Source organism: Nomascus leucogenys, chromosome 7b (genome assembly GCF_006542625.1).
Source record: "Nomascus leucogenys isolate Asia chromosome 7b, Asia_NLE_v1, whole genome shotgun sequence".
Classification (NCBI taxonomy): domain Eukaryota; kingdom Metazoa; phylum Chordata; class Mammalia; order Primates; family Hylobatidae; genus Nomascus; species Nomascus leucogenys.
Window position 1 is genome coordinate 6,442,152 of NC_044387.1, and position 26,635 is coordinate 6,468,786.

Genomic DNA, 26,635 nt, shown 5'->3' on the forward strand with positions numbered 1-26,635 from the left:
CTCATTCATGCTGCCATTCATCTGTAGACACCAGGCTCCCTCTTTGCTTCAGTGTCCCTAATGTTACACGGTTTGGATATTTCTCCCTTGCCACTCACACATTCAAATGGCTCGAGCACCGTGGCTCCAAGCGCCCGCTGCTGTGGGCCTCCTCTGACACCAGCTAGTGCATCGAGGGGAGCGCGCCCTCTCCGTAACAGCAGGGCTGAGTTTCCTCTGGGGCCAAGCTCCCTCCTGCTGCCTGGCTCTGAATACATCATGTCTGGTACATGGGAACCAAACACAGACTCGCAGACACTGGGCGGGTGTGTGAGAACACGGGTGGTCCCGGGGAAAGGCCACGCGGGCCATACTGTTGAGTGAAAGCAAACCACATCCATGTGGCCTCGGAGTGTGTCTTTAACATTTATTGACAGGGTTTCCCACAGGGTCTGCAGTCAAAGAATCGCTGAGCCGTGTTTCCTCGAGAGACGGTGTGTGGCATGGGCGCCTTGCTGCTGCCCCAGTCCCAGAGCTTCTCCTGTAGGGGTGTCGGCTACAGGAACCTTATCCCAGCTCCAAACTGGACGCCATCACATATCCTAAAAAAAGGGGAGAGATCAGATGCGGTGGCCGCTCCGCCAGCCCTGCCATCTTCACGACTCAGTGAGCATGCGCCTCTCAGAAGATGCCACCTCCGCTTCCTCCTCCTCCTGCTGCCTTCCTGCCTGGCTGCTGGCCTCACCCTCACCGGCCCCAGCTGCTTCCTCCTTTGCTGATTAAGAACCTTCACCAGCTGGTTAAGCCCTTGGAGAATGGAAAAGGGAAAGAAGGAGAGACCCAAATCCTCCTGCACTGCTCCCTCCTTACCTCCTTCACGTTCCCCTCTCCTGACGGGGAGGACAGAGGGCTGATGAGAGGCAGAGCAGAGAGGGAAGGAGCAGGAAGGACAAGGTGGGTAATGAGGATGGGGGAGAAGCAGGTGGACAGAACTTAAGGTCCGCCCGGCCCCCTTAAGGTCCGCCTGGCCCCCAGAAGGTCCTGGGGCTTAGGAAACCAGCAGTACCCACAGCCCTAAGGGGTTTAGCCTGATCACCTCTTACACCTGCTCCTGACCCCAGGAAGGAAGGATTCAAAAGTCACATTGGTTGCCATATCTGTTATGAGCTGACCCTCTGCAGGTGTGACTCCACACAGTGGTAAGAACCTGGGGACAAACCACCAGGCCCATTTTCAGAGAGGAGCAAACAGGCTCCAGTCACACGGCTGAGAAGTGGCAGGGCAGGACTCCAGACCTGGCTCAGGGGCACCCACAGGCCTTGCTCTTTCCGACACACTGCCATGCCTCAGCCTGGCTGAGGACGCACAGCTGGGGGGCAGCCTGTCACCCTGACAGCACGCCTGCAGCAGCTCTGTCCACCTGGAGCCTGTGCATGGGGCAAGGCCAATGCTACCCTTTTGGGACAAGGTGGGCCTAACCTAGGGACCTCAACTTCTGGGGAAAATGATATTCAGAATGCTACACAGCTGCAGCCAGGGCCAGGGAACACAGCCTTTTTGCAAGCTGTGGGCAATTTCTAGAAAAGACCGGCCAGCAAGAATGGCTCCTTTATTCATGACGCCTGTGCCCTCGCCCAAGCTGAGGATTTGGAGCACATGAACACTGGCAGCAAGTTTTCCTTTTCCAACCTGACTCTGAGCAAGAAGACACAATATCTGATCCACGAAGAGATTCAAGACAGATACTCATGAATGCTGCGCCCGCCTCCTGTAGGATGAAGGGTGCTTATTAACCAACCCCGGCAGTGCAGTCCTCTCACCAGAAGCCAGGCCTGCGGCCCCTTCGTGATTACAGTGAGCCACATCCATGGCCTTAAAACACCAGAATCCACATCAAAACCCGAGCTGCATTTGTACCATTTAGTTGTGTTCAGATCTGTTTTTATATTGTACACTCTCGGCTCCTTCAAACTAGTCTATACCTACATTTGCTACTAGAAAAATGCCTGAACATAAGCTAGGAGCTAAAAAGGAAGTCAAGCTCTTGGCATATGTAATTCAGAAAACAAGCAAGCATTCCAATAAAGGCCTGTTCACTCTAAGTACAAACAAACAGATTAAACAACTTCACAAGCATAGGTTTATGCTCAGAGACCACACGAACATGTCACAGAACAAAATACCCACTGCAAACATTCAAAGCAGTGCTGCAAAATTCCACCAGACCAAGGGCAAGCCAGCCTTGGCATCCTCCAGACAGCCCCAAACATCCACCTTCTGCTATGCACCCCACGCTCTCTCCCTCCCTCACGGCCGCTGTCTTGGTCATCTCCCACCTTCTTCTCACCCAGCACTGCCACTGCCAGCACGGGGTCTTGGAGTCTGATGTTCAAAGGCTTCTGATGAACTTGGAATCTGAGGCTGGAGGCCAGGAAGCACCCAGCATGGGGTCTTTAGGAAGGTCATGCCAACAGCACCCTTGGTGCCTTGCACCCCATCTCCCACCACATGCCAGGAGCCTCTCCGCCTGGCTCTCACTTCCAACACCAGATGCAGTTCTAGTCATGGGGACCTCAGCGGTGAACAAGGCAGATGAAGTCCTGAGCTCAAGGACCCTGGTATGTACCCAAGGGCAAAAAGGTCAGCAGGGCTGGAAGGCAAAGGCGTGGGAGCTCAGGGCCTGGACCTCCCCACTCCCCCTTCTGTTCCCGTAGGACGCGGTTCTGTCCGGTGCCCACCGACCGTGCACACCTGCACAGCTTTGCTCCTGCCTTTGTTAGCCAGGACCACTGTCCCTGCATGTCTTCTGCAAGCACCTGGCTGGCTGTCCTCCAGGAAGATTCAGCTCAGGGACCTGCTCCAGGGGGCCCTCTCAACTGAGATGATCTACTTTCTCGTCTTCCTGCTGCTAACTGCTCTCCCAAGCGAGCCTGCCTGATTCAGCCCTGTGTCTCCAGAGACCGGACTCCTAAGACACGAACTGACAGAACGCTGTTAGAGCCCAGAGACAGTGGTGCCACAAATCACCTGCGGCATAACAGTTAGCAAACATCTCAAAACTGTTTCCTTCTTTGTGAATGTCTGAAGTCCTATTTACGGTGTGCCCGCCTCAGTTATGGGGGAAACCTGTGGATAATTTCTACACACACGATACCCCATCCTGCCAGCTACCTAATTTTAGAAATGAAGATTAAATCTGGCAACCTCACTCCAACTTCACGAAATTCCAGTATTGATGACCAACCTCAAACAAGGCCTCACACTAAACGAAAATGTCTTCCACACTCGGGGTGCCAGGCTGACCCCGTTCGGAGCTCACTGTCCATAATAAACATCTGCTGAACAGCTGCCACCTGGCCTGGGGGCAGAGGCACTTCTTTATAGCCTGGTCTTTAAATGTCACGTGCTTAGTATGCTGCTTCCTCCCAGAATAAACCATATTTTGAAATTAATCTCTGAAATGTATTTTTTTAGATTTAACCTGAAGAGACAGAAGTAAAGCTGAAAGGTAACTGTAACCACTTTATATGAAAATTATTTCAGAAAGGGTCAATTCAACAGAGCTCCTAAAAGCCGCGCTGACTTCTCAGGGCACACTGACACCCAGTGGCTACAAAGAGCACTGCAATGGTGGTGACGGCAGCGTGGGCTGCTCAGACCCTCCCTGCCCAAGAAGTGCACAGCGGCGTGTCCCAGAGCAGCAGGGACTGTGTCAGAGAGCGGTATCTAAAGCTTCCCTCGCTCCAACGCCCCTCGAGCCCCGGGCCTGCAGTCAACCACTCAAAACCACCCACTTAAGCTGGGTGTTGGTGCAGCAGCGTCACAGCGCCTCTGGGGCCACCTGCAAGGATTCACCCGCAAGGCTTCAAATGAGCAGCTGGCTGTTAGGCCAGGGAGCCCAACACTCCCATCCGCAGAGGGAATAAGGGCTTCGTAGAAAGAAACTTGCAAAACCAGCCTGGTCTGCTGAAGACCATAAGGGCGTGGAGTTATCTAATGCAGTCTCGCTCTGGAAAAAGGTGCCAATCTTTTCACTTTATTATCTCCAAAATCAGGATGCATCATCCCATCTATGGCTTGTCACAAACTGTCTGTTAGGTGGTAGCTGCGCAACAGCTCCCACAGGAACCTGTTCCCTTGTGTGAGGGGCTGGCCACGCCGGGTGTATCAGCAGCAGAGCAGCCCAGGAAAAATAACCACTTCCCGACCCCAGGCCAGGCGGTGCGCCAGGGACTCTGCATGCAGTAACTCACTGAGTTCTCCAAACTGCAACAGTCACCATCATTATCGTCCATCCTCTGGGCATGAAAATGGACACCCAGGCCGGGCGTGGTGGCTCACGCTTGTAATCCCAGCACTTTGGGAGGCCGAGGCGGGCGGATCACGAGGTCAGGAGATGGAGACCACAGTGAAACCCCGTCTCTACTAAAAATACAAAAAATTAGCCGGGCGTGGTGGCGGGCGCCTGTAGTCCCAGCTACTCGGAGAGGCTGAGGCAGGAGAATGGCGTGAACCCGGGAGGCGGAGCTTGCAGTGAGCCGAGATTGCGCCACTGCACTCCAGCCTGGGCGACAGAGCGAGACTCCGTCTCAAAAAAAAGAAAATGGACACCCAGAGAGGTTTTGTGACTCACCCCGGGCCACACAGTCACACAGAGTGGCCAAGCTGGGCCCCAAGCCCGGGTAGCTGGGCCCCCAGGCACACATGCACGCAGCCTGTGTGACTGCACCCTTTCCAGCTCGGGCTTTGTGTGGAGAACAGGAGAGGCGTGGAGGGGAATGGGAGCTGGCGGTTGTGGGAGCAGCCACCGCCATCTCTGAAGGCACTGGAAGGCCCTGTCATCACTAGGGAGCCGCAGCAGCCTGGCAGCCCCTGCCGTGTCCCCAGACGCAGAGCAGATGCTGAACAGCATTCTGGCAAGAGCGTAAAGAGCAGATTCCACTGAAGCAATAACCATAAAAGACCTGAATGACAGACGCAGACTGCACCTGAGAGGCGATGCTCAGAAACACTTGCGAATGTGGCTCCCCTTTACAAAGCACCATCCCCTACATGCTGATGCAGAAGACGGAGAGAGTAAAAATGATACAGCATTTCCTTCAACTAGCACAAACTACAACCTATTTGAAACTGGGTTAAGCCTCCAACAGCACCACCATTTGGTGGCAACATAAAGGTAGACACAAAAATGAAGAGAAAAAACATAGGCTGGGGTGCTGTGAATGCATATACAAAAATAAGAGACAGTATGAACACTGTTGTGGACTGAACATTCATGTCCCCACAAGATTCACATGCTGAAATCCTAACCCTGACAGGATGGTGTTGATACCTGGAGGCAGGCCTTTGGGAAGTGCTGAGGTGCAGACAAGGTAATGAAGATGGGGCCCTCATGATGGAATTAGGGGCCACATAAGAAGAGGCATTGGGGCACTGGCCTGCACTCTTCCTCCTCCAAGTGAGGACACAGTGGCAAGACTGCCATCTGCGAGCCAAGAAGAGAATCCAACAGCAACCAAATCTGCCAGCACCCTGATCTTGGACTTTCCAACCTCCAGAACTGGCAGAATATGAACATCTGTTGTTTAAGTCACTCTTAAATACTCCATGGTATTTTGTGATGGCAGCCTGAGCTGACTGAGATACACTATAATGAAAACACATCTGAATCTCTTAAAATTTACACAATGCAGCTGGGTGCGATGGCTCATACCTGTAATCCCAGTACTTTGGGAGGCCAATGCGGGCATATGGCTTGAGCCCAGGAATTCCAGACCAGCCTGGGTGGGCAATGTGGTAAAACCCTGTCTCTACAAAAAATACAAAAATTAGCCTGGTGTGTAGTCCCAGCTACTTGAGAGGCTGAGGCAGGGGGATCACTTGAGCCCAGGAGGCCAAGGCTGCAGTGAGCCATGATCAGGCCATTGCACTCCAGCTGGGTGATAGAGAAAGACCCAGTCTCAAAAAAAAAAAAAAAAAAAAAAAAAAAATGCCGGGCGCAGTGGCTCACGCCTGTAATCCCAGCACTTTTGGAGGCCGAGGCGGGCAGATCACGAGGTCAGGAGTTTGACACCACCCTGACCAACATGGTGAAACCCCATCTCTACTAAAAATACAAAATATTAGCCGGGTGTGGTGGTGCATGCCTGTAATCCCAACTACTCAGGAGGCTGAGGCAGGAGAATCGCTTGAACCTGGGAGGCAGAGGTTGCAGTGAGCCAAGATTGTGCTATTGCACTCCAGCCTGGGCGACAGAACGAGAGTCTGTCTCAAAAAAAAAAAAAAAATTTTTACACAATGCATGTAAGAAATAGAATTTGTTTCTATAACTGTGTAACTAGCCCTATACCATATTCACCCATGTAACATTTAGGGAATCTTTCCTCAATAAAATAAGGGGTGGAGAAAAGGCAAGAAGGTGGGTTCCCCTGCTGTAGAGAGCGGTTCTCAAGATCGCGTCCTCTGTGGTCAGGAACAAAGCTTCACTCACCCCAACTTTCCTAGATACCCTGGCCTGCAAAGTCAACTGCTCAAAACACTGCCTTCTGTTTCCAAAACACAGGAAGCGAATCACCTGTCAATTCCTCCAGCCAGACCCTCGCAGGGGCTCCCACTACCCTGGGGACAATAAGCACGAAGCGCCTGAGGGAGGGAGTGGGAACGCCTCACACTTGCTCCTCCCAACTAGATGAAGAAAAACCCAACGGAGGAAAATACATGTGTTTTCATTATTTTGCTATTTAATTTCTCTTAAAATCTTCAAGCTTAAAAGCCACTGATGAAATTAACCACGTCCAAAACAAAATAAAATTACTGGAGAGTGGGATGTGATTGTGGAAAATAATTCCCAACACGTACCTGTCGCCTGTCTGTACTCCCATGGGGATGCAGTAATTTAGTTCCAACCGAGCGATGTTGCCAAGCCTGAGGACAATCCCGGCCCCATACGACCAGCGGATGCACTCAGCCAGCTTACGAATATGAGCTTTGGGGCCCTCCCCTGAAAAGAGAAAGACGTGTGAGCAACAGCGCGTGCCCGTCCTTCCAAGCTCTCCCAGACAAGCCCTGGCTCCCCCTTGCTGGGCCCTGCAGTTGCTTTTAAAGCCAGGCCTAGAGATTAAGGAGGATGCATGAAGTGAGATTAGGACCCAAGTCAAGAGAGGACTTGGAACCATACTTACTTACATCCAGAAAAAGCCACGCCTTCTCAATTCTTTGGGCCTGGCATATTCTGTTCCCTCTGCTTAGAATGACTTTTCCCCATCCCCTGACCACCTGGGAAGCCCCACTCTGAGTTTCAGCTTGGAGACTTCCATGCCTTCTAGGAAGCTTTCCAGGCACCCCTAGCACCCAGGCACCTGCTGGGAGTCTCTTCTGGACCTGAACTCCCTGAGGAAGGCGCCCAATCCTACTCAGCTCTGTGGCCATCATGACTTGTTTATTAAATAAACAAACAGACTTTTCTTTGTAAGGGCATTAGATTATTATCTTTCTTGTATGCTTCATTCGCTCAGCCAACCACTTAATGCTGGGCATTATGTTAGGTGTTGTAAGAACTTTTTTCAAGTAAGGTACAGTCTCTAACTTTAATGACTATGTAATCTAAAAAGACAGACATGGCCTGGCGCGGTGGCTCACGCCTGTAATCCCAGCACTCTGGGAATCCCAGCGGGGTGGATCACGAGGTCAAGAGATCGAGACCATCCTGGCCAACGTGGTGAGACCCTGTCTCTACTAAAAATACAAAAAATTAGCCAGGCATGGTGGCGGGCGCCTGTAGTCCCAGCTACTCGGGAGGCTGAGGCAGGAGAATCACTTGAACCCAGAAGGTGGAGGTTGCAGTGAGCCAAGATTGCGCCACTGCACTCCAGCCTGGCGATAGAGCGAGACTCCATCTCAAAAAGAAAAAAAAGACACCTCTTTGTGTACTGTGCTTTTAAACATGAAAACAACTGTACTACAATGGTTTCTTGAATAGCGCAAGTTTTACCATAGTTGAGGTTGCAGAGGTTTCCTGCGTTGAGAAAGAAGTGTGTTCGGAAAAGTTCTCCAAAGCCACCCTGGCCTGGCCGGAAAGGTAACGGGGTGTAGAGGTGCAGGCCACCGGCCCAGTACGCTTCTCCACCTAGGTAGTCTCCTAAGCAAGGGAGGGGTGCAGAACAAAAACAAGGTCCGACAAGGTTAACGTCATGTTAACTTTCCACAACTTACAGAAGCAAGATTTCTGTCCTGTACACAACGCCACACAGTGCTGGAGTTTGCAAGCAGCTGTTCTTCTCATTCCTGATACTGATGGCCTCATTTTAAATAATCTTTCTTTTTCTCCTGGTTTGTTTCACACCTTGATTTAACTGAGGAGGCAAACAAAGCCAATGTCGTTGAGGAAGGAATGCACTCTGTCACTCATCGTATCTGTGAAATGCTTTGAAGAAATGAGTCTCATGACAATGACTTTATCCACAAACGTAGATGACCAAATCACTCCCACCTGCAAATGAAATGCATTATTTTGCCAAATTTTCGAGAGCGCAATAGAGACAAAATGCAGAAAGCGTCTCTGCAGTGTGTGGAGACAGCTGCACACGATTAATCAAAAGGCAGAGGCTGCCTGCCACCCACTGCACAGTGAGACCGGGTTCCAGCTCAGTGTCTCCAGAGAAGAGACGATTCTCAATGGTTCATGACCACTAGGATTTAGGTTACTTTTGCCAAAGTGTAAGCCTATCCCCTGAGAGCATGTATTTGCATATTTCTAAAAACGTTCCTGTCCATTCCATTTTAAACTATAAAGCAACAGAAAACCTACAACCCAAAGGTTTATACTTTGTTGCAAAATACCACTTATAAAGTGTCTTACTCTCCTCTAATACAAAATGACAGACCATGAAATGGGAAAATACTGATGTCTTCAAGATTAACTTCAATGAATGAACTGCTGATTCATTTAAAGACTTCAGTTCCTCACAATCCAGATAAAGAAGGAAAAAAAAGACGCCAACATCTCCTTAATCCCTTTCAACACGAGAGCTCTGATGGGAACAGAGAATGAACAAATTGCAGGAGAACAACCTTGTTTTTTGTTTCCCAGAAACCACTCCTCCTCTCTCTTCTTAAATAACTGATTTTATTCCGAACATAAAAGTTAAATATACTCATTGTAGAACATCCGATCAACAGAAAGAAAAAATGAAAATATTTTAATTTCTACCATTCAGAAATAAACAGCTAACATCCTGATGTCCTTTCTTCCAGTGGATTATAACGTAAATGTAAAATCAAATAAGCAAGCCAATAAAATGTGGTGCTTGCTCGCTCTCTCTCTCTATATATATATACACACATACATATATACACAGTTTCCAGTCCTACTTTTTTTTCAGTTTTAATATATTGTAAACACTTTCTCGTAACGCTTTATCTTCCCTGAAAATAGGATTTTTATGCCTGAAAAACAACATAGGTGGACCAATATTTAATGATCTATTTCTCTTATATTGTCATACTGGTTTCTAACTCCTTTATCATGGACGTTAACCTGTGATGAGTTTCCTAGCACACACATGTATTTTTTTAAGCTTTTATTGTGTATACATATAATAAAGTATACCCATCCTAAGTGTACAGCTCAATGAATTTCTATATGTGAAACACACCTGCCCAGCGAGCACCAGGACCAAGAAACCAAGCACACCCCACACGAGGCCTTGCTCTCCCTTCTAACCACCACCTGCTGCCCATACCACTTGCAGCCACTGCCCCATCCTCTCACAGCGCAGGCCACCTCACCTGCCTCCAGGCTTTATAAATGGGATCTTCCAGGAGGCATTCCTCTGGGTCTAGCTTCTCCCCCCCGACATGTTTCTGAGATTTACTCATGCCATCATTCAGCCGGTGGCTGTAACTTGTTCTTCCTCATTACAGTGGAAGACACCACTAATTATCTGACCATTTCCTACTGTTGATGGGCATTTCGGTTTCCGGTTTCCAGCTTGCGGCTATCATTAATAGTATTATTAACAATTCTTGAACATACATATTTTAAGGCTCTTGATACATCAAACCACTTTCACAGAAAAATTATAGGAATTTACATCCTTGCCCACAGAGTCTGGCCAACCACACAGAGGTGGTGAGTGGAACACCAGCATGCCTTACTTCTCAGGTAGGTAAAGGCTCAGCTCTCAGAGACTCGGCATATCACACTGGCTTATAATAAACAAATGAAATAAAACCATCAAAAACTTAAGTTCCTTTTCTTAAAAATTACACTCTAATGAAGCACTCTAAACACAAGTGAAAAGAAATAATCTATATTTTGGACAAAAATTTATGCAGAGTGTAGTTGTTGCTTATGATGATATAAAAATGGAAGCAACAAAGGTGCTGAAGACTTTTAAGAAATCCTGGGCACAGTGGCTTACGTCTGTAATCCCAGCACTTTGGGAGGCCGAGGCGGGCAGATCACCTGAGGTCAGGAGTTCAAGACCAGCCTGGCCAACATGGTGAAACCCCATCTCTATTTAAAAATACCAAAATTAGCTGGGCGTGATGGCAGGCACCTGTAATCCCAGCTACTCGGGAGGTTGAGGCAGGAGGAATCACTTGAACCTGGGAGGCAGAGGTTGCAGTCAGCTGAGATCACACCACTGCACTCCAGCATGGGCAATAGAGCGAGACTCTGTCTCAAAAAAAAAAAAAAAATTTAAGAAAATCAGGGGAGAATGTTTAATAATGGAATAATATGCATCCACTTAAATGATGTTTTAAAGTTCCATAGCATGTGGAGATACCTCTGACGGATGTTGCATGTCAGAGACGGTTCCAGGAGCATAAATGAGACAACCTTCCCAGAAAGCACGATAAAGCCCTAAAAACACTTGAAATCCTTGGATCTGGCAATTTCACATCTAGAATTTCATATTAAAGTAAAACTTGGCCAGGCGTGATGGCTTATGCCTGTAATCCCAGCACTTTGGGAGGCCAAGACGGGCAAATCACGAGGTCAGGAGTTTGCGACCAGCCTGGCCAACATGGAGAAACCCCGTCTTTAATAAAAATACAAAAATAAGCCGGGCATGGTAGTGGGCACCTGTAATCACAGCTACTCAGGAGGCTGAGGCAGGAGAATCGCTTGAACCTGGGAGGTGGAGGTTGCAGTGAGCTGAGATTGCGCCACTGTACTCCAGACTGGGCAACAGAGTGAGACTCCATCTCAAAAAAAAAAAAAAAAAAAAGAAAAAATAAATAAATAAATAAAGTAAAACTTACAGATGAGTACCAAGATTCAGTTAGAAGGTGAATACATTGTTTTATAATCATAAAAGAAAAAAAACCCACAAACTCAATGTCCAAAGCTTGGGATTTGGTCTTTAAAAAGATAACAGTGCGTCATAAGACAAAACACGCAGCCATTAAGATGACAAACTTTCTCTCTCTCATTCCTCGCTGAGGAAATGCAAAAGGGTGCAGCCACTATGGAAGCTCGCCTGGCAGCTCCTTAGGAAGCGGAGGCGTGCTCTTAACGCGTGACCAAACAACTGCAGTCCCCGGCACTGACCCAGCTGATGTGACAACTTACGTCCCAGCAGCTGTCCACAACAACCTTCACATGAATGTTGATAGAAGCTTTACTCATCACTGCCAAACACTAGAAGCAACCAAGCTGTCCTTCGGCAGCTGAATGGACAAACAAACTGTGGTACTTCCAGACAAAGGAATATTATTCAGCAATAAGAAGAAACGAGCTATCAGGTCTCAGAAAGACATGGAGGGACCTTAAGTGCATATTACTATGGAAAATAAGACAACTTGAAAAGGCTACAAACTGTATGATCCCAACTCCCAAACTGTCTGGAAAAGGCAAAACCCCCTGGATAGTTCAAAGACCTGTCGTTTCCAGTGGTCTGGTGGGAGGGATGAAGGGAGCCCAGGATTTTTAGCGCAGTGAAGCCACTTTGTGTGTTCCTGGAATGGTGAACGCAGGACATCATGCATTTGTCAAAGCCCACAGAAGGTACAACACTAAGAGTGAACCCTCATGTAAACTACGGCCTTGAGTTAATAAGGTATCATATTGCTTCACCAATCCTAATCAACGAAGCATCCTAACACAAGGTGCTAACAATAAAGGAAGCTATGGGGGTTATACGGGAACACTGTACTTTTCGCCCAACTTTTCCGTAAACCTAAAACTGCTCTAACAAATTAAGCCTATTAACTAAAATATAATTATAGGATGACAATAATATGAAATATGTAGCTGTTAAAAATTTACTCTCATAAAAACATACTGTTATATTTTTATGAGAGGTGATGAGAGAAATGGGTTTAAAAATAATACATAGGGGCCGGGCACAGTGGCTCACGTCTGTAATCCCAGCACTTTAGGAGGCCAAGGCGGGTGGATCACGAGGTCAGGGGTTCAAGACCAGTCTGGCCAGCATAGTGAAACCCCGTCTCTACTAAAAATACACAAAAAGTTAGCCAGGCGTGGTGGTGTGTGCCTGTAATCCCAGCTACTCAGGAGGCTGAGGCAGGAGAATCGTGTGAACCCGGGAGGCGGAGGTTGCAGTGAGCCGAGATCGTGCCACTGCACTCCAGCCTGGGCGACAGAGCGAGATTCCATCTCAAAATAATAATGATAATATTAATAATAATACATAGGGATCGGGAACGGTGGCTCACGCCTGTAATCCCAGCACTTTGGGAGGCTGAGGCAGGTGGATCACGAGGTCAGGAGTTTGAGACTAGCCTGGCCAACATGGTAAAACTCCATCTCTACTAAAAATACAAAAATTAGCTGGACGTGGTGGCAGGTGCCTGTAATCCCAGCTACTTGGGAGGCTGAGGCAGGAGAATCATTTGAACCCAGGAGGCGGAGGTTGCAGTGAGCCGAGATCGCGCCATTGCACTCCAGCCTGGGCAACAGGGCGAGACTCTGTCTCAAAAAAAAAAAAAAATATGTAAACAAAGGAAGAGTAGGAAGCACATGTCAAACCTGCAGGGAACAGAGAACAACATGTTTACACATGTTCTCTCTGGGTAGGACTGCGGGTCATTTTCACAGAGTTTTTGCTCAGATATATTTTCTCATTTTCCTACAAGTCTCTCAATAAATGTTCTGCATCTGCTACATGATAAGTTCTGTGTTAGGTGCTAATTCTACCACCGTGAAAGAGGAATGTCTATTATTGCTGTAAGCTAATAACAGGTACATGGTTTCCAAAGTGAGACACGAGCCTTCTAGCCTTGGCGCCGTGATGGGAAAGGACAGACCTTCACTCTGTGGCCCGATGCTGTGCATGCTGAATCCGCGGACGCTTGTGGGTCCCCCGAGGTAAAACCTAGGACAAAATGGCACGGGTCAGAGGAAAGTCAGGAGGTGAGAAACGACATGACACACGGAACGCGTAGGAAGCACATGTCAGACTCACATTCGATATTAGATTATCGACAGCATTTTCACAAGGCAAAACCTCTGAGAAAGTCCAAGAGGGTGCACACTACAGGGGAATTTCATAAAAATCTCAACACCTAAGGAGACGCTGCAAACTTTGGGGATGCAGGTGAGACACAAGATGCAAAGAAAGACACTAGGAGAGAGGGGCAGGGCAAACTGTCTGTCACAAAGGAACCATCTGCTGTCTGTGAGAATTCATGACGCAGTTCCATTTCATGGCAGGCCTCCTACTGGCTCACAGTGCGATATTAAGCGAGGAAGAGCAAGATACAAATTATTTAATAGTAGAATCCCAATATTACAAAAAGGGGGGCTATAATACTAGAAACACAACAAAAAAGAATTATTGTTAGGTTTATAATTTTTAAATATGAGCTCCTCTTGTTCCCTAATGAACTGGATTATCACACTCTCACCAACCATATCTGAATAATATGAAAAGCATGAATTAAAAATTAATTACATAAAAACCCATCCACTTTCTGAAAAATTGAACAGCATATTAGAACCCGATTTTAGATTATGATAATTACTAAAAAATGAATTTAAATGACAAGAGAAATTCTGTGTAATCTTTCCAGCCAAGAGGCAGCCAAGGACACAACCCCAGCAGGTGTCCTCAGAGCCCTCTGACCCTTGAGGCCGCAGGAGGCTAAGAACACCCTGCAGGTCTGCAACAGCACAAAGGGAACAGGGCGCGGCTTCTTCTGGTTTTCCTACCACATAAAAGCCTTTATGAATTTTTTCATTTTAATTTGAGTTTTAAAACCTATAAATGTGTTTTTACTACTTGGGATTTCTAAGCAAGGCTTTTCTGAATACCCCATTAACATGAATTGCAAAAACAAACAGCAAGCTTCATTTTTAAAGAAATGATCAATCAGGCCAGGTGCGGTAGCTCGCGCCTGTAATCCCAGCATTTTGGGAGGCCGAGGTGGGTGGATCACTTGAGGTCAGGAGTTAGAGACCGGCCTGGCCAACATGGTAAAACCTCGCCTCTACTAAAAATACAAACATTAGCTGGGCGTGGCACTGGGTGCCTGTAGTCCCAGCTACTTGGGAGGCTGGGGCAGAATAGCTTAAACTCGGGAGGCAGAGGTTGTAGTAAGTCGAGATCGTGCCACTGCACTCCAGCCTGGGAGACAGAGCAAGACTCTGTCTCAAAAAAAATATAGATAAATAAAATAAAAAAAGGCATGATAAATCACACATTTGAATTCAAATGATCCAGGATGCATATAACATAACGAGTGAAACGGTTCTGCCTGCTGCATCCCAGCCTCCGGGGTGCCCACCGTCACTGTTTTGGTGGCTGGCTTCCCAGGCCCTCGGTGCTATACCTGCATGCACACTAGAAAGGGATCCACTAAACATATTCATGTGCAAAATTCTAACTTATGAACACATATCTCTTTAATAACTACATAGATCTGGAATGGTTGTGCTAGAATTTCATCATTTCCCTACTGGGGAACTTATATAAGGCAGTTTCAAATTCTTTGCTATTTATCAGCAATGCTACAATGGACATCCTTCTACACATAAATCTTTACACACTTAGAAAAGTACTTTTGTAAATTAGATTCATGGAGTTTTGTGAAACTGTTAGGATCTGGAGTTTATAAATCTAAAATTGTTCTACTTCCAAAGCACCATCCAAAAAGGCTGTACCAGTACATTTTAACTAATGCAGGGTTGAAAAAAAGGTTTTTGCCCTAGAGGACAATGATTACTATTTCGAAGCAACAAGTACAAGTTCATACCCTGCTGGTTGGGGTATAAATTGCTGTAAGCTTCCTAAAAGCAGCACCCAGCAATACTACGAGTTTTACTTTGAGAGAGTAATTCCACAGAAAATAAAATAAACAACAAATTATCTTAAAAGTTATTATTCACAGTGTTATTTATAAAAGTCACAAATTAGAAACAAATAAAATATCAAAAAATACACAGGCTAAAAAGTTATGGTATATGCAAATAATGAAACATACGCCACTACAATGCTGCTTATAAAGAATTTCTCATGACTTGGTGAGTGATTTCTCTAATTTCTTTAAGTGTTTCTCCATTTTTGCATTTCTGCAATGAGTATGAACTGTATTCCTTCATAATCAAAAGGGAACAATACATTTTTAATATAATAACTTCCCCAACAAAAGCAAAAAATATTAAGTATGAGGTATACCCGATATTTTGAAATTAGCTTAAACATAAATACTAAAGGAAAATTTGAAATACTATGCTCTCCTAAATAAACTTCTCTAAAACACCTTATAAAAAACAACTGAAAAGATCCAAAGGAAAATATGTGCAAATTATCCATTCATTGATTAGTACTTACCTATCAGCAATGCTTGACGGCTTATCACCAATGGGTACCAACATTCCACCCCAGAGAGATGCTGAAAAAACCTGTTCAAATAGAAACAAATGGTTGTTTTCTCCCAGCATTCCTTTCACTCCAGGGAACATCAGAAACTAGCAAACTGGCCACACACTGAACGCTCGTGGCGTGCAGAGCTCCGAGCTGGGGTGCGAGGGCCACAGGAGGACGCCTGGCTTGTTCTGTTGCAGAGCTACCCTTCGAAGGGCCATGTGGATTCTATTAAAACACGCAATTCCAAAGTCCAAATCAAGACACACCGAAGGCAAGCAGGGCCCGGCTTCCATTCGGACGCAGGGCAGGCCCCTGCTCTGCGATGGGAAGTGATGCCCAGCAGCACGAGCCAAGGCCTCACGGAGGAGGGAGCCAGGCCCCCTGCACCTGCTCAGGCCTCTTTGCCGCGGCCTCAAAATGTGGAAGGATTCAGGGCACACAGCATTTTAGGCTGAAAGAATGTACTGGCTGCAAGGCTCCCCCACCACTCTCAAGGACAGAACCCTGTCTGTCGCAGGGCAGGAGGCAGTAGCCAGTCTTGGCTCAGTGAGCCCATCTTCACGCCACAAAACCTTCTCAACAATGTCCTCAACCAGGTGGAGGCTCTCCTGCTCCCCTGCACCCCATGTTTTTGGGCGGCTGGCTGAGCCTCACACACTCTCTGCCTTGCAAATGCCTTTGTCCCTCCAAGCTGCTCAGAAATGGCTTTCTCAGAAGCTTCTGTAAGAAGGACAAGCTTCTGTACCCAAAGCAGCTGGCATTTTCTTCTCAGCCAGGTGTCCGGACTCTGCTCAGAAGGCTCCAGGGCTTCCCTCTCATGTAGAGTGGAAGCAAGAGCCCACATCCGGCCTCCAAGGCCCTCCTGCCACTACTGCTCTTGGAATTCACGCTCCCACCCGAGGTGTCCCGCTGTCCCACACTTGCTCCCTCACCGTGCTCTGGGTTGTGCTCAGGGGGTGCCTTACTAGCCACCCTCCCTGACCATCCTAACTAGACAGCATCCCCTTCTGGTCACTTTCTACCCCTTAATTCTGCTTTATTTTTCTTCACAACACCTGTCACCACCTCCTCAATTATATATAAAGATATTAGCTTATAGGTTTCCCTCCTCAAGAATGGAAGTTCCTTGAGAGCAGGAATTGGGTTTTGTTCACTGATATATTCTTAGTGCCTGCACAGTGCCTGGCAGCCAGCATACATGTGTTGGACAGGTGGATGGATGGGTGGTGGGTGGGTGGGTGAATGGGATGGATGGATGGATGGATGGATGGATAGATGGATGGATGGGTGGATGGGGTGGATGCATGGATGGGTGGATGGGTGGATAGGTGGATGGATGGATGGATGGATGGATGGATGGATGGATGGATGGATAGGTGTGTGTGTGGGTGGGTGGGTGGATGGATGGATAGATGGATGGATGGATGAGTGGATGGGTGGATGCGTGGATGGATGGATGGATGGCTGAGTGGATGGATGGATGGATGGATGGATGGATGGGTGTGTGGGTGGGTAGGTGGGTGGGTGGATGGATGGATGGATGGATGGATGGATGGATGAGTGGATGGGTGGATGCGTGGATGGGTGGATGGATGGGTGGTGGATGGATGGATGGATGGATGGATAGGTGTGTGTGTGTGTGTGGGTGGGTGGGTGGGTGGATGGATGGATGGATGGCTGAGTGGATGGATGGATGAGTGTGTGGGTGGGTAGGTGGGTGGGTGGATGGATGGATGGATGTATAGATGGATGGATGGGTGGATGGGTGGATGGATGAGTGGATGGGTGGATAGGTGGATAGGTGGATGGATGGATGGATAGATGGATGGATGAGTGGATGGGTGGATGGGTGGATGGATGGATAGGTGTGTGGGTGGGTGGGTGGTCGTGGATGGATGGATGGCTGAGTGGATGGATGGATGGATGGATGGGTATGTGGGTGGGTAGGTGGGTGGGTGGATGGGTGGATGGATGGACGGAGGGACGGATGGATGGATGGATGGATGGATGGATGGATGGATGGATGGAAGGATGGCTGGATAAATGGGTGGGTGGATGGATGGGCACTACCAAAGGATAAGCACAGGAGCTATGGGCACAGTGGAGGAGTCCCCACTTCCATCTAGGAGGTTGAAGAATGCTTGCAGGAGACAACCTATACCAAAGTCTTAAAGGCAGGGAGTGGGAGGCCAAGGAAACAACTGAAAAAAAGGGAGTTACAGCCAGCAGCAGACAGAGTAAATACAAGTGCCTGGGAGCCAGGGCGAGCCAATGCCTTCTGGGAAACAAAAAGTATATCCACAGAGCCGAAGCATGAGACAGGCACAGTGATGAAGCATCAAGGGCTACAGGCACCCTAATAGCACAAGCAGTTTGTGTAGGAAAGCGATACGGTAAGGCTTGTGTTTCAGAAACACTAACACATCTGCAGTGTGGAGAAGGGGAAGGGGAAGGCAGGGAGTGGGAGAGGAGCAGAGACGACTCAGAACGTGACCTCGGTTCAGTGCAGATGGGCAGTGCTGAGGGGAGGAGAGGCAGGGCCCAGTGGGTGGCAGGTGCCTGAGGGGAGGACTGAGAGCAGCCAGGGAGTTAAGTTCAAGGGCAGCCGGGTGCACTGTGCGGGTCAGTGGATGGGGAGCCCAGGTGTGGGTACAGATTTGGGGGGGAAGGCGATGAGCTCTGTTGATGTGAGGTGTCTGTAAGGCAGGGGCTGAGACAGCCAGGAGCACTTGAGTCTGGGCCCAGGAAGGAGGCAGGAGAACGAGAGCTGCTGCGCACAGGCGGCAGCTGCAGCCACAGGGCTGTAGGAGACTATCCCGGAGAGGAGCAGGGTGGGGAGCTGGCTACAGGGATCTAGGGGCAAGCCATGCCTATGAGGCAGAAAGGGCCCTGAGAAGAGAAAACTGGGGAGTGGAAGAGCGCAGCAATGATGAGTCAAGAAAACAAGAGGGAGAAAGTGAGAACAGGTGAGCAGGCGACAACATCCAGTGCTGCAGAAGGGAGCAGGATGGGCTCACTGCGCTGGACAACAAGGAGGCTTGTGGTAGCAGGGGCAGAGGAAGGCAGGAACCAAATTCAAAGTGCAGAGTCAAGGGCTGAATCAGGGCAGTAACAAATTATTTTATAATGAGCTCTCTAGAAACAGTTGCGTGCACCATTTCATTAAAACTCAATCCTTGCCCCCAAGTTTTAAGGGAGATAAGGACCTAGGGAGCAATGGCAGGGCAGAGCTGCTCCCAGCCACCGGGTGCTGGGAAGACGTGAGAAACATGCCAGGTGTCCTCCCAGCCTGGGGCTCCTCTGGCGAGACCAGAATCCAGTCACTTACTCCTCACTCCTGAGTGAATCAGGAGAAACTAACCCAACAGGACTAAAGATTAAAAAAAAAACAAAACAATTTCTGAAAGCACCCAGAGCCCTGTAGACCCAGCCAAGTGAAGACTCAGAAGGTACATGGGACAGCATTTCAAGGGCAGGAGACAACCCTCTGTCCTCCAGCCGCCCCTCCTCCAAGGCCCTGAGATGATAAACGGAGAGGGGCTCTCTCATGGTCCTATGTGTAACGATTAGCAGAGGTTTTTTTTTTTTTTTTTTTTTTTTTTGAGAAGGAGTCTCTCTGTCGCCCAGGCTGGAGTGCAGTGGTGCGATCTTGGCTCACTGCAAGCTCTGCCTCCGGAGTTCATGCCATTCTCCTGCCTTAGCCTCCCAAGCAGCTGGGACTACAGGTGCCCGCCACCACGCCCAGCTAATTTTTTTAGTAGACAGGGTTTCACCATGTTAGCCAGGATGGTCTCGATCTCCTGACCTTGTGATCCGCCCACCTTGGCCTCCCAAAGTGCTGGGATTACAGGCGTGAGCCACCGCGCCCAGCCATCAGAGGTTACTTTTAAAAGAAAATAATTATGGCTTCTCCCCAGACTACCTGCAAATCTGGCTAAACCGGAAACATCATAGGTTAAGCATTACCGCTCAGGCTTCCACTCTGTGCTTTAGATATTCAGGAGCTAAGATTCTGTGGTAAGATCCCCAAAGTAAGGGCTGACAGTGCAGGTGCCAGCGTCCGTTAGATACTCACTGAATCAAATATGAGTTGCTTGTTCAACTGAAGTTCAAAATCTTCTTTGATGAAGCTCACATCCCCGCCAGTGTAGCCTGCCAGTTCCTGCAGGGAAGGAGCACTCAGGTCAAAGGGAGCAAACAGACTTATTACAGGGGCTACAGAATCATGTTTTCGCATCAGGATTTAATTCTGCCGTTTTGTATTTTTTTAAAGGCAACAGAAAATTCTGTCTCCTAGAAGCCACATCCTAATTGTTGCGGACAGCAACAGCAGACGGACTCGGATGGAGGATCAGCAGATCCAAGCGGTGCGGAGGCTGCCCTCTGGCTGTGTGCAGGGAGCACTGGCAACTCGATTGTCTGAACAGAGCTCAGCATGGGCAGCTTGGCTCGTTGGCTTCATCGGCGTTTGGGGAAAAACTCAGCTGACCTTTCACAAGGTGGGCTATTTTGTATAAAAATCTGATTTCTAGTTGCTCCTCTGAAACTGAAGGTCAGGCACCCCCGGGCTTTTGCCCTGCTTGACAACACCTAACTACCACTGGCCAGAGCGAGGGTAGCTGCTCAGGGAAGCCTCAAGGTTCAGTGCAGCCCCCGCTGCTCTCACTCTGAAGTCACCAAGGTGGGCTCCTCACTGTGCCTGCACTTTGTAGGTACCTTACGGTAAAGAATTATGCCCCTGCCTCCAACAAGAGGGCAACCCAAAGACAGACTAACAGCCCGCCTCCAACACCAGCAGAGAAGCACGCTCCTCTAAGGTGGTGAAGACCATTCCTCCAGCACCTCCTGCTGCCATGATGCACCTGCCCTGCAGCCTTTGAGGGATGATCCCTGCCTTCGGACACTCTCTCCCAGGTAACACCAAGTCACAGCCCTCCTCCTGGCCTATTACAGGCCCTCATCAAGGATGCCACAGCCTTACCCCCACCTTGGGTTCTATGAAGGCACAAGACTGAACTGCAGGGGGTAGAGAGCAATTTCCGGGCTCGAAGCCCTGAGAGTGGAGCTGGCGACCTTCACAAGCGACACTGCACGTGCGATTACTCTGGGGGACTGCCCACCCCCAGGGCCACCCAGCCCACTGGGACTTTATCTACTGTCCGAAGCTTGGCTCCCCTCACCCTGCGGGGGTCACAGGTGAAACAACACTACCTGGTTAACTTTCAGCAAAGCACCTCTTCTTGGTAAGATGGAAGAATTCCGAGAATCGATGACCATGGCGTGCTGAAAGAAATTTGAATGGGGATATTTTCACTTTAAATTCTGTTAGATAACCATGAGCACTCACAGCACGCGGCCACACCACACTAGCACTCTGCAACTATCACGTCATTTCGTTTTCACAGAGCCCTTGGAGGAAGTGAGGGTGACTGTCCCTATCTTACATAGGAGGACATTGAGACGTCCACACTGAGACTTGAGCTTCAACTGAATAAACGGTTCCTGCTCACTACGTGGGAGGTGAACACCCACCACTGGGTTCATTCTCTCGAGGAGCTCAACGCCCTGGCCTAAGTCGGCTCAGCCAGGTTCCTCCTTCTTTTTGAAAGCTGCAGTTCCACAGTCAGCTCTGAAGCACACCTCTTCCTGTTACCACTGACATTATTCGGAAAGGACAACATGAGGCAGGACACCACAAGCCCTCGGGGAGTGGGGGCCGCCACTGTGGACACCCCATCTGGGCAACGCTTCTCAATCAGCCCTGAGATTGGCAAAGACTGTTTTCCCAATGCACAGCATGGTTCCATCAACAAAATTATTTACTCCAAGAGAAACTGTTACCGAAAGAGAGGATTTCAGTGAATGTCCGCTTTCTTTTCGAACAGCAAATGACGCCGTCCTGGAGAGGCAGCCCAGTTCTCGCCACACGCCTTCCCACTTGACAGTGTGGCTGGTCTTCCATATGGGAAACTGCAACATGGAGATTAGACATCTTTCCAGACCACACATACTCAGGAAGTTGTTGCAAATCATTTTTTGGAATGAGGCATCATGAAACAATGAACTAAATACCTAATTTTTTTTTTAATGATGAAAGAGACGGAGAAGGGGAAGAAGAGAAGAAGGGGAAGAGAAAACCAGAGGGAAGAAGGACAAAGGAAGAAGGGGGGAAAGCTGTGAACAGAATCAAAGGCAGTACTGCTCTAAGTAGCAGGACTGCACCCCAGGTGAGGGACAGGGCTGGTCTGAGGGCTGCAGGCAGCTCTGTCATCGACAGGCGCCATCTCTTTCCCACTTCTTTGTAACGGGTAAGACGCCTAAGATGATCTGATGGCGCAAACCCCACCTGGTCCACCCGACCCTGTCTGAAGCCAGGCCTGGCAACCCAGCGACTTGCACTGGCCCAGAGAGAAGGCGGCAGAGACGAGAGTTATGTGGGAGGCGAGGGATCCTTTCTGCAGCAGAGGCCTGAGCCGGGTGAATTCTGGGGTCCAAGCAGGTGGCACCTGCTTCCCAGCCTGACACTCTTTCCTGACACCAGGACAGCTCATCTTAGATTTCTATCTCAGAGAAATGTTTTCTGAACAGTGAATGATGTTTGGTGGCTTTGGGAAGTGGTGGGACAGTGATTTAACTCTCGCAAGGAAGCCATGTCACCCCACATTCCCCAGGGGGCGTCCCATGCTGGGCCCTCTCTAGCCCTCAGGCTTGCAATTGAACTCCAGGCCACTGGATGAGTGGGTCACCAACAGGCCCAGAACACTCCATCCCGCCTTCATGGTGAGAGGCACCCACCTCAGCACCCACAGGGCACCATGCCAGGCACTGGGGAGATGGTACAGGAGGGGCAGCCTGCACAGCCGCCATCTCTACACTTAGGGCCACCTGGGATTCAGGCACTTTCCCAAATGCCTACTGGAGGTGTAGAGCTTCCTAAATCATTTCTTCATTCCTTAGAAGGCCTGACGTGGGCCCCAAGGATACCACTGAGTACGATCTGGTCCATTCCTCTAGGAGCTCAGCTTCAGGGCTGCCGGCGACGAGGTCTCTGCCCTCCCCTTTCCTCCTTCCCTCTACCTGCACCCACCCGAGGGCCCAGTCTACACTTTGGTGTCTTTCATCTCTGCTATTCCTTGTGAAAAAATAAGCTATTTCTACTCTCCTAAAAATCTGTTTTTTTAAAAAGGCTTAGAAAGAGATGAAGCACGACACCAGGGAGAAGGGTGGCTAAGCTCCCAGGAGCCCGACCCCTGTGGATGCCCACGGGCACCTGGAGACCTGCTGGAGGACGGTGGGCTAGAGAGAGCAGCATGCGCCCCGGGTGTCCCCTCCACGGCCCCACCAGAGGGCATCCAAGGACGGTATCAAAGCAGAAAGGTGAGAAAGGTGTCTGAGGGCTGCTCCCTTCCAGACAAGAAAATCTGGAGAAAAGGAAATGAAAGTGCAAATGTGCCTGAATTCTCCCGTCTCCATCTTGAACCTGGGGTCTACCTAGCCCACCTCTGTGTGCTCTGAGTTCTCACGGCCTTGGTCTGCAGGGACCAGAGGCCCGGGGCACTAACGCACCACAAGCACCTGCACCGCGCCACGCACCGCATCAGGAGCTTTACCACGCCTCTCATCCAACCCTCACAACAGCCCTGGGAGGCCGCGCGCTCCTGTCCTTCATTTCACAGATGAGTCATTTGCCTGAGGTCGCACAGCCCTAAGGGAGACGGGGGAGTCAAGCCCAGGTGGTCGCCTCCAGGGTTTCTGCTGGGTTCTTGGAGGGAGAGCACACTTAAAGCTTCCTGAGCCCCACTCTCTGTGAGTTGGACTTGGCAGCTCAAGGTGGAGCCCGTGAATGTGCCTTTCTAACAAGCCCACAGCTGAGGTCGATGCTGCTGGTCTGAAGACCACACGTGGGGAACGACTCTTACGTAGTATTCTATCTCAGGGCTCGCCTCATGAACTAAAGCCCAGAACAGGAGGAGTCAGGAACAGTGGAGAAACGAAGGAGAAAAAAAAAGAGCAGTTTATCATAAAGCCCCAAAAAGGCCAAATTATATGAATTCCAATGGTGGCATTTAATCACACCCTTCTAGGTGTAAACTTAGGTGTGAACCAAAAATGAAACCTTCCAGACCAGGCGCAGTGGCTCACGCCTGTAATCCCAGCACTTTGGGAGGCTGAGACGGGCAGATCACTTAAGGTCGGGAGTTTGAGACCAGCCTGGCCAACATAAGGAAACCCCCATCTCTACTAAAAATACAAAAATTAGCTGGGAATGGTGACGGAGGCTGAGGCAGGAGAATCACTTGAACCCGGGAGGCGGAGGTTGCAGTGAGCCGAGATCGTGCCATTGTACTCTAGCCTGGGCAACAAGAGCGAACCTCTGTCTCAAAAAAAAAAAAAAAAAAAAAATTAAACCTTCAGTGATCTGACCAACTCTGCTGACTATGAGAAACTGTCAGTCTCCACACATATGGGGAGGGACAACCAATGGTGCCTCAGGTAGTCAGGACCAGGTTGACGAGCTGCTAACACAGGCGTCAGTCACTCTCGGGTCCCTGGCAGCCTGTACTCAGCTAGAGAAGAGGCACCCGGCCAGGAGGTAGCTGGTGCAGAGGGCAGAGGGCCTGTGCTCTCCACGCTGCCCTCTTGCTGCCTTTGGGAATCAGTGAAAAAGCCACGCTGTTTTCCCCCAAGCCCAGAGGGAAGGACTGAAATGCTACTCACACTGTACTCAGCTGACATTCCTCTGTCCGTCTCCCGCAGTGAGCTCCAAGGGAACTGTCCAGTAACTTTATATAAGTTTACAGAGAAACTAGGAGACAATGGGATAGAGCTTTAAAAGCTGAAACAGTGATTAGAACTTGCACACATTTAAATCAACAGATTTAACATTAGGCCCGTGGGGCTCATCTTCAAGAGGAAATCTACAGCATGTGGTCACTGCAGAAGTGGCAGCTGATTCTGTCATGGTTCTTTTCACAAATAAGCCACCTATTTTAACTTTTCTATCAGGCCAGTGTACTCAATGATCTGTTGGGCTTCCTACTTTCTTTCGAAGTTTCCGGGCCGTGGTTTGAAGAAGGACAGGCCATATGAAGTTTCTTTTGTTCCATAGGAAAACTGAAAGGTCACCTTTTCTGCACGACCAAGAAGATTGGGGAGCTTGAGGCCAAGTACCTAGGAGGAAAAAAAAAAAAAATAGCAGTGGCCTAAACTGAAGGAATGAGAACTTTGGATAAAGACTATGCTAGCTAAGGGACTTTCATAAAAACAGAAGGAAAATGCTAACTACAGATCTAGTCTTTCATTTGTAATCACTTTCATTCTTTAAACATTCCGCTGCTGAGTGCTCACATCCTGCATTCAAACCTGATTAATGCAAGGGACAAGCTAACCTTGCCACTCATGAAGCTCAAGAATGTCACAGATTTAGAGTTTAAAGGAATTTGAACAAAAGACTATTAATATGAACATTCTCCAAATCATTCCTAATTACTGACGTTAACATTGTTATCGAACAATCCAAAACATATTATCACCAATTCTATGGTGATTAACGAGATTAACAAATAACAACAGATTAAGGTAAATGAAATGACCGGATTTTGAAACTCATCAGCTTTTAGAATGCGGTCATAGTGTAAAAGTTCCCACCTGGAAGTTCCAATATAAGAAAGTAAAAAGCCTGTAGCATACCATACTGCCTTCGTTGTTTCCAACCATGGTGTTATAACTGCCCGTTAATCTCCTCAATTCAGTTACTTCAAAGGTAACGTCTAACCCATTTGGAAGTGCATCATCACCTAAATAAAAAATATTACACAATATAAGACAGCTAGGATGTTATTTTTCTTTGGGTTCCCATTGCTAAAAAAGACAAAAAGCAATCTGAAGGTTCATTCTACTTTACAATCTCCTTTGGAAAATAATATAATCATGAGAATGTTTAAGAACGCTCCTACACAAAATCAAAATACTGCACACCTCTACACACCAAAAAATAATGTTTCTAGTTTCTCTAGTAGAATATATCAATAAACAGGGCTGAGCACGGTGACTCAGGCCTGTAATCACAGTGCTTTGGGAGGACAAGATGGAAGGATCACTTTCAGGCCAGGAGTTCAAGACCAGCCCCGGCAACATAGCAAGACCCTGTCTCTACAAAAATTTTAAAAATTAGCCAGATGTGGTGGCGAGCACCTGTAGTCTCAACTTTTCGGGAGGCTGAGGTGAGAAGATCACTTGAGCCCAGCAGTTGGAGGCTGCAGTGAGCTATGACTGTGCCACTGCATTCCACCCTGGAAGACAGAGCAAGACCCTGTCTCTAAAAAAAAAAAACAAAAAACAAAAAACAAAAACAATCTACCTTTGCTATAAGGAGATAACTATAAGCAGCATTATTCACTTAAGCACACTTAAGCAAACAATATTTGCTAAAGGAATCCGTCCTCCTATTAGAGAGGTCCTTGAAAATATTTGGGGTCTCAATTCAACCAACATGAAAACGTGGAACTCACATAACAATAAGGACATCAGTAACCCTCGAAGATAAATGTGAGATTGTTTGCTGTGTTACTGTGTGCAAGAGGCACGTCTGTCCTCCCCCGCACCAGGTATGATTTGGATCTGAGCTGGAAGCAGCCACCTCGTGACCCACCACGGCCCTGGGGTGCCTTGTGCGGAGCAGGCTGGGCTCCGTAGGAGTGAGTGGCCTCTCACAGGAAGGAAAGGTGACTCCTGCCTTGCACACAGCAGGGGTGCTCAGCCCTGGCTGGACATCCAGACGCATCTGGGCAACTGTCAAAATAAGCTGACGCCCAGGCACC

The 26,635-nt window shown here is 48.6% G+C and overlaps 1 protein-coding gene across 1 annotated transcript in view; it reads right to left on the reverse strand.

Annotated features, from left to right (window-relative positions):
• Nucleotides 1-386: 386 nt before the first annotated feature.
• The window catches only part of SAMM50 (SAMM50 sorting and assembly machinery component), a 43,314-nt gene continuing 17,065 nt past the window's right edge, over nt 387-26,635 (reverse strand). The window contains exons 5-15 of the mRNA XM_003281408.2: nt 25,506-25,612; nt 24,856-24,986; nt 24,534-24,621; nt 21,657-21,785; nt 21,027-21,098; nt 19,891-19,977; nt 15,780-15,850; nt 13,255-13,322; nt 7,970-8,116; nt 6,838-6,979; nt 387-581 (exon numbers count right to left, since the gene is read on the reverse strand). Coding sequence (XP_003281456.1) covers nt 536-581; nt 6,838-6,979; nt 7,970-8,116; nt 13,255-13,322; nt 15,780-15,850; nt 19,891-19,977; nt 21,027-21,098; nt 21,657-21,785; nt 24,534-24,621; nt 24,856-24,986; nt 25,506-25,612 — 1,088 coding nt within the window. The 3' untranslated portion in view covers nt 387-535. The remainder of the gene's footprint in view (nt 582-6,837; nt 6,980-7,969; nt 8,117-13,254; nt 13,323-15,779; nt 15,851-19,890; nt 19,978-21,026; nt 21,099-21,656; nt 21,786-24,533; nt 24,622-24,855; nt 24,987-25,505; nt 25,613-26,635) is intronic.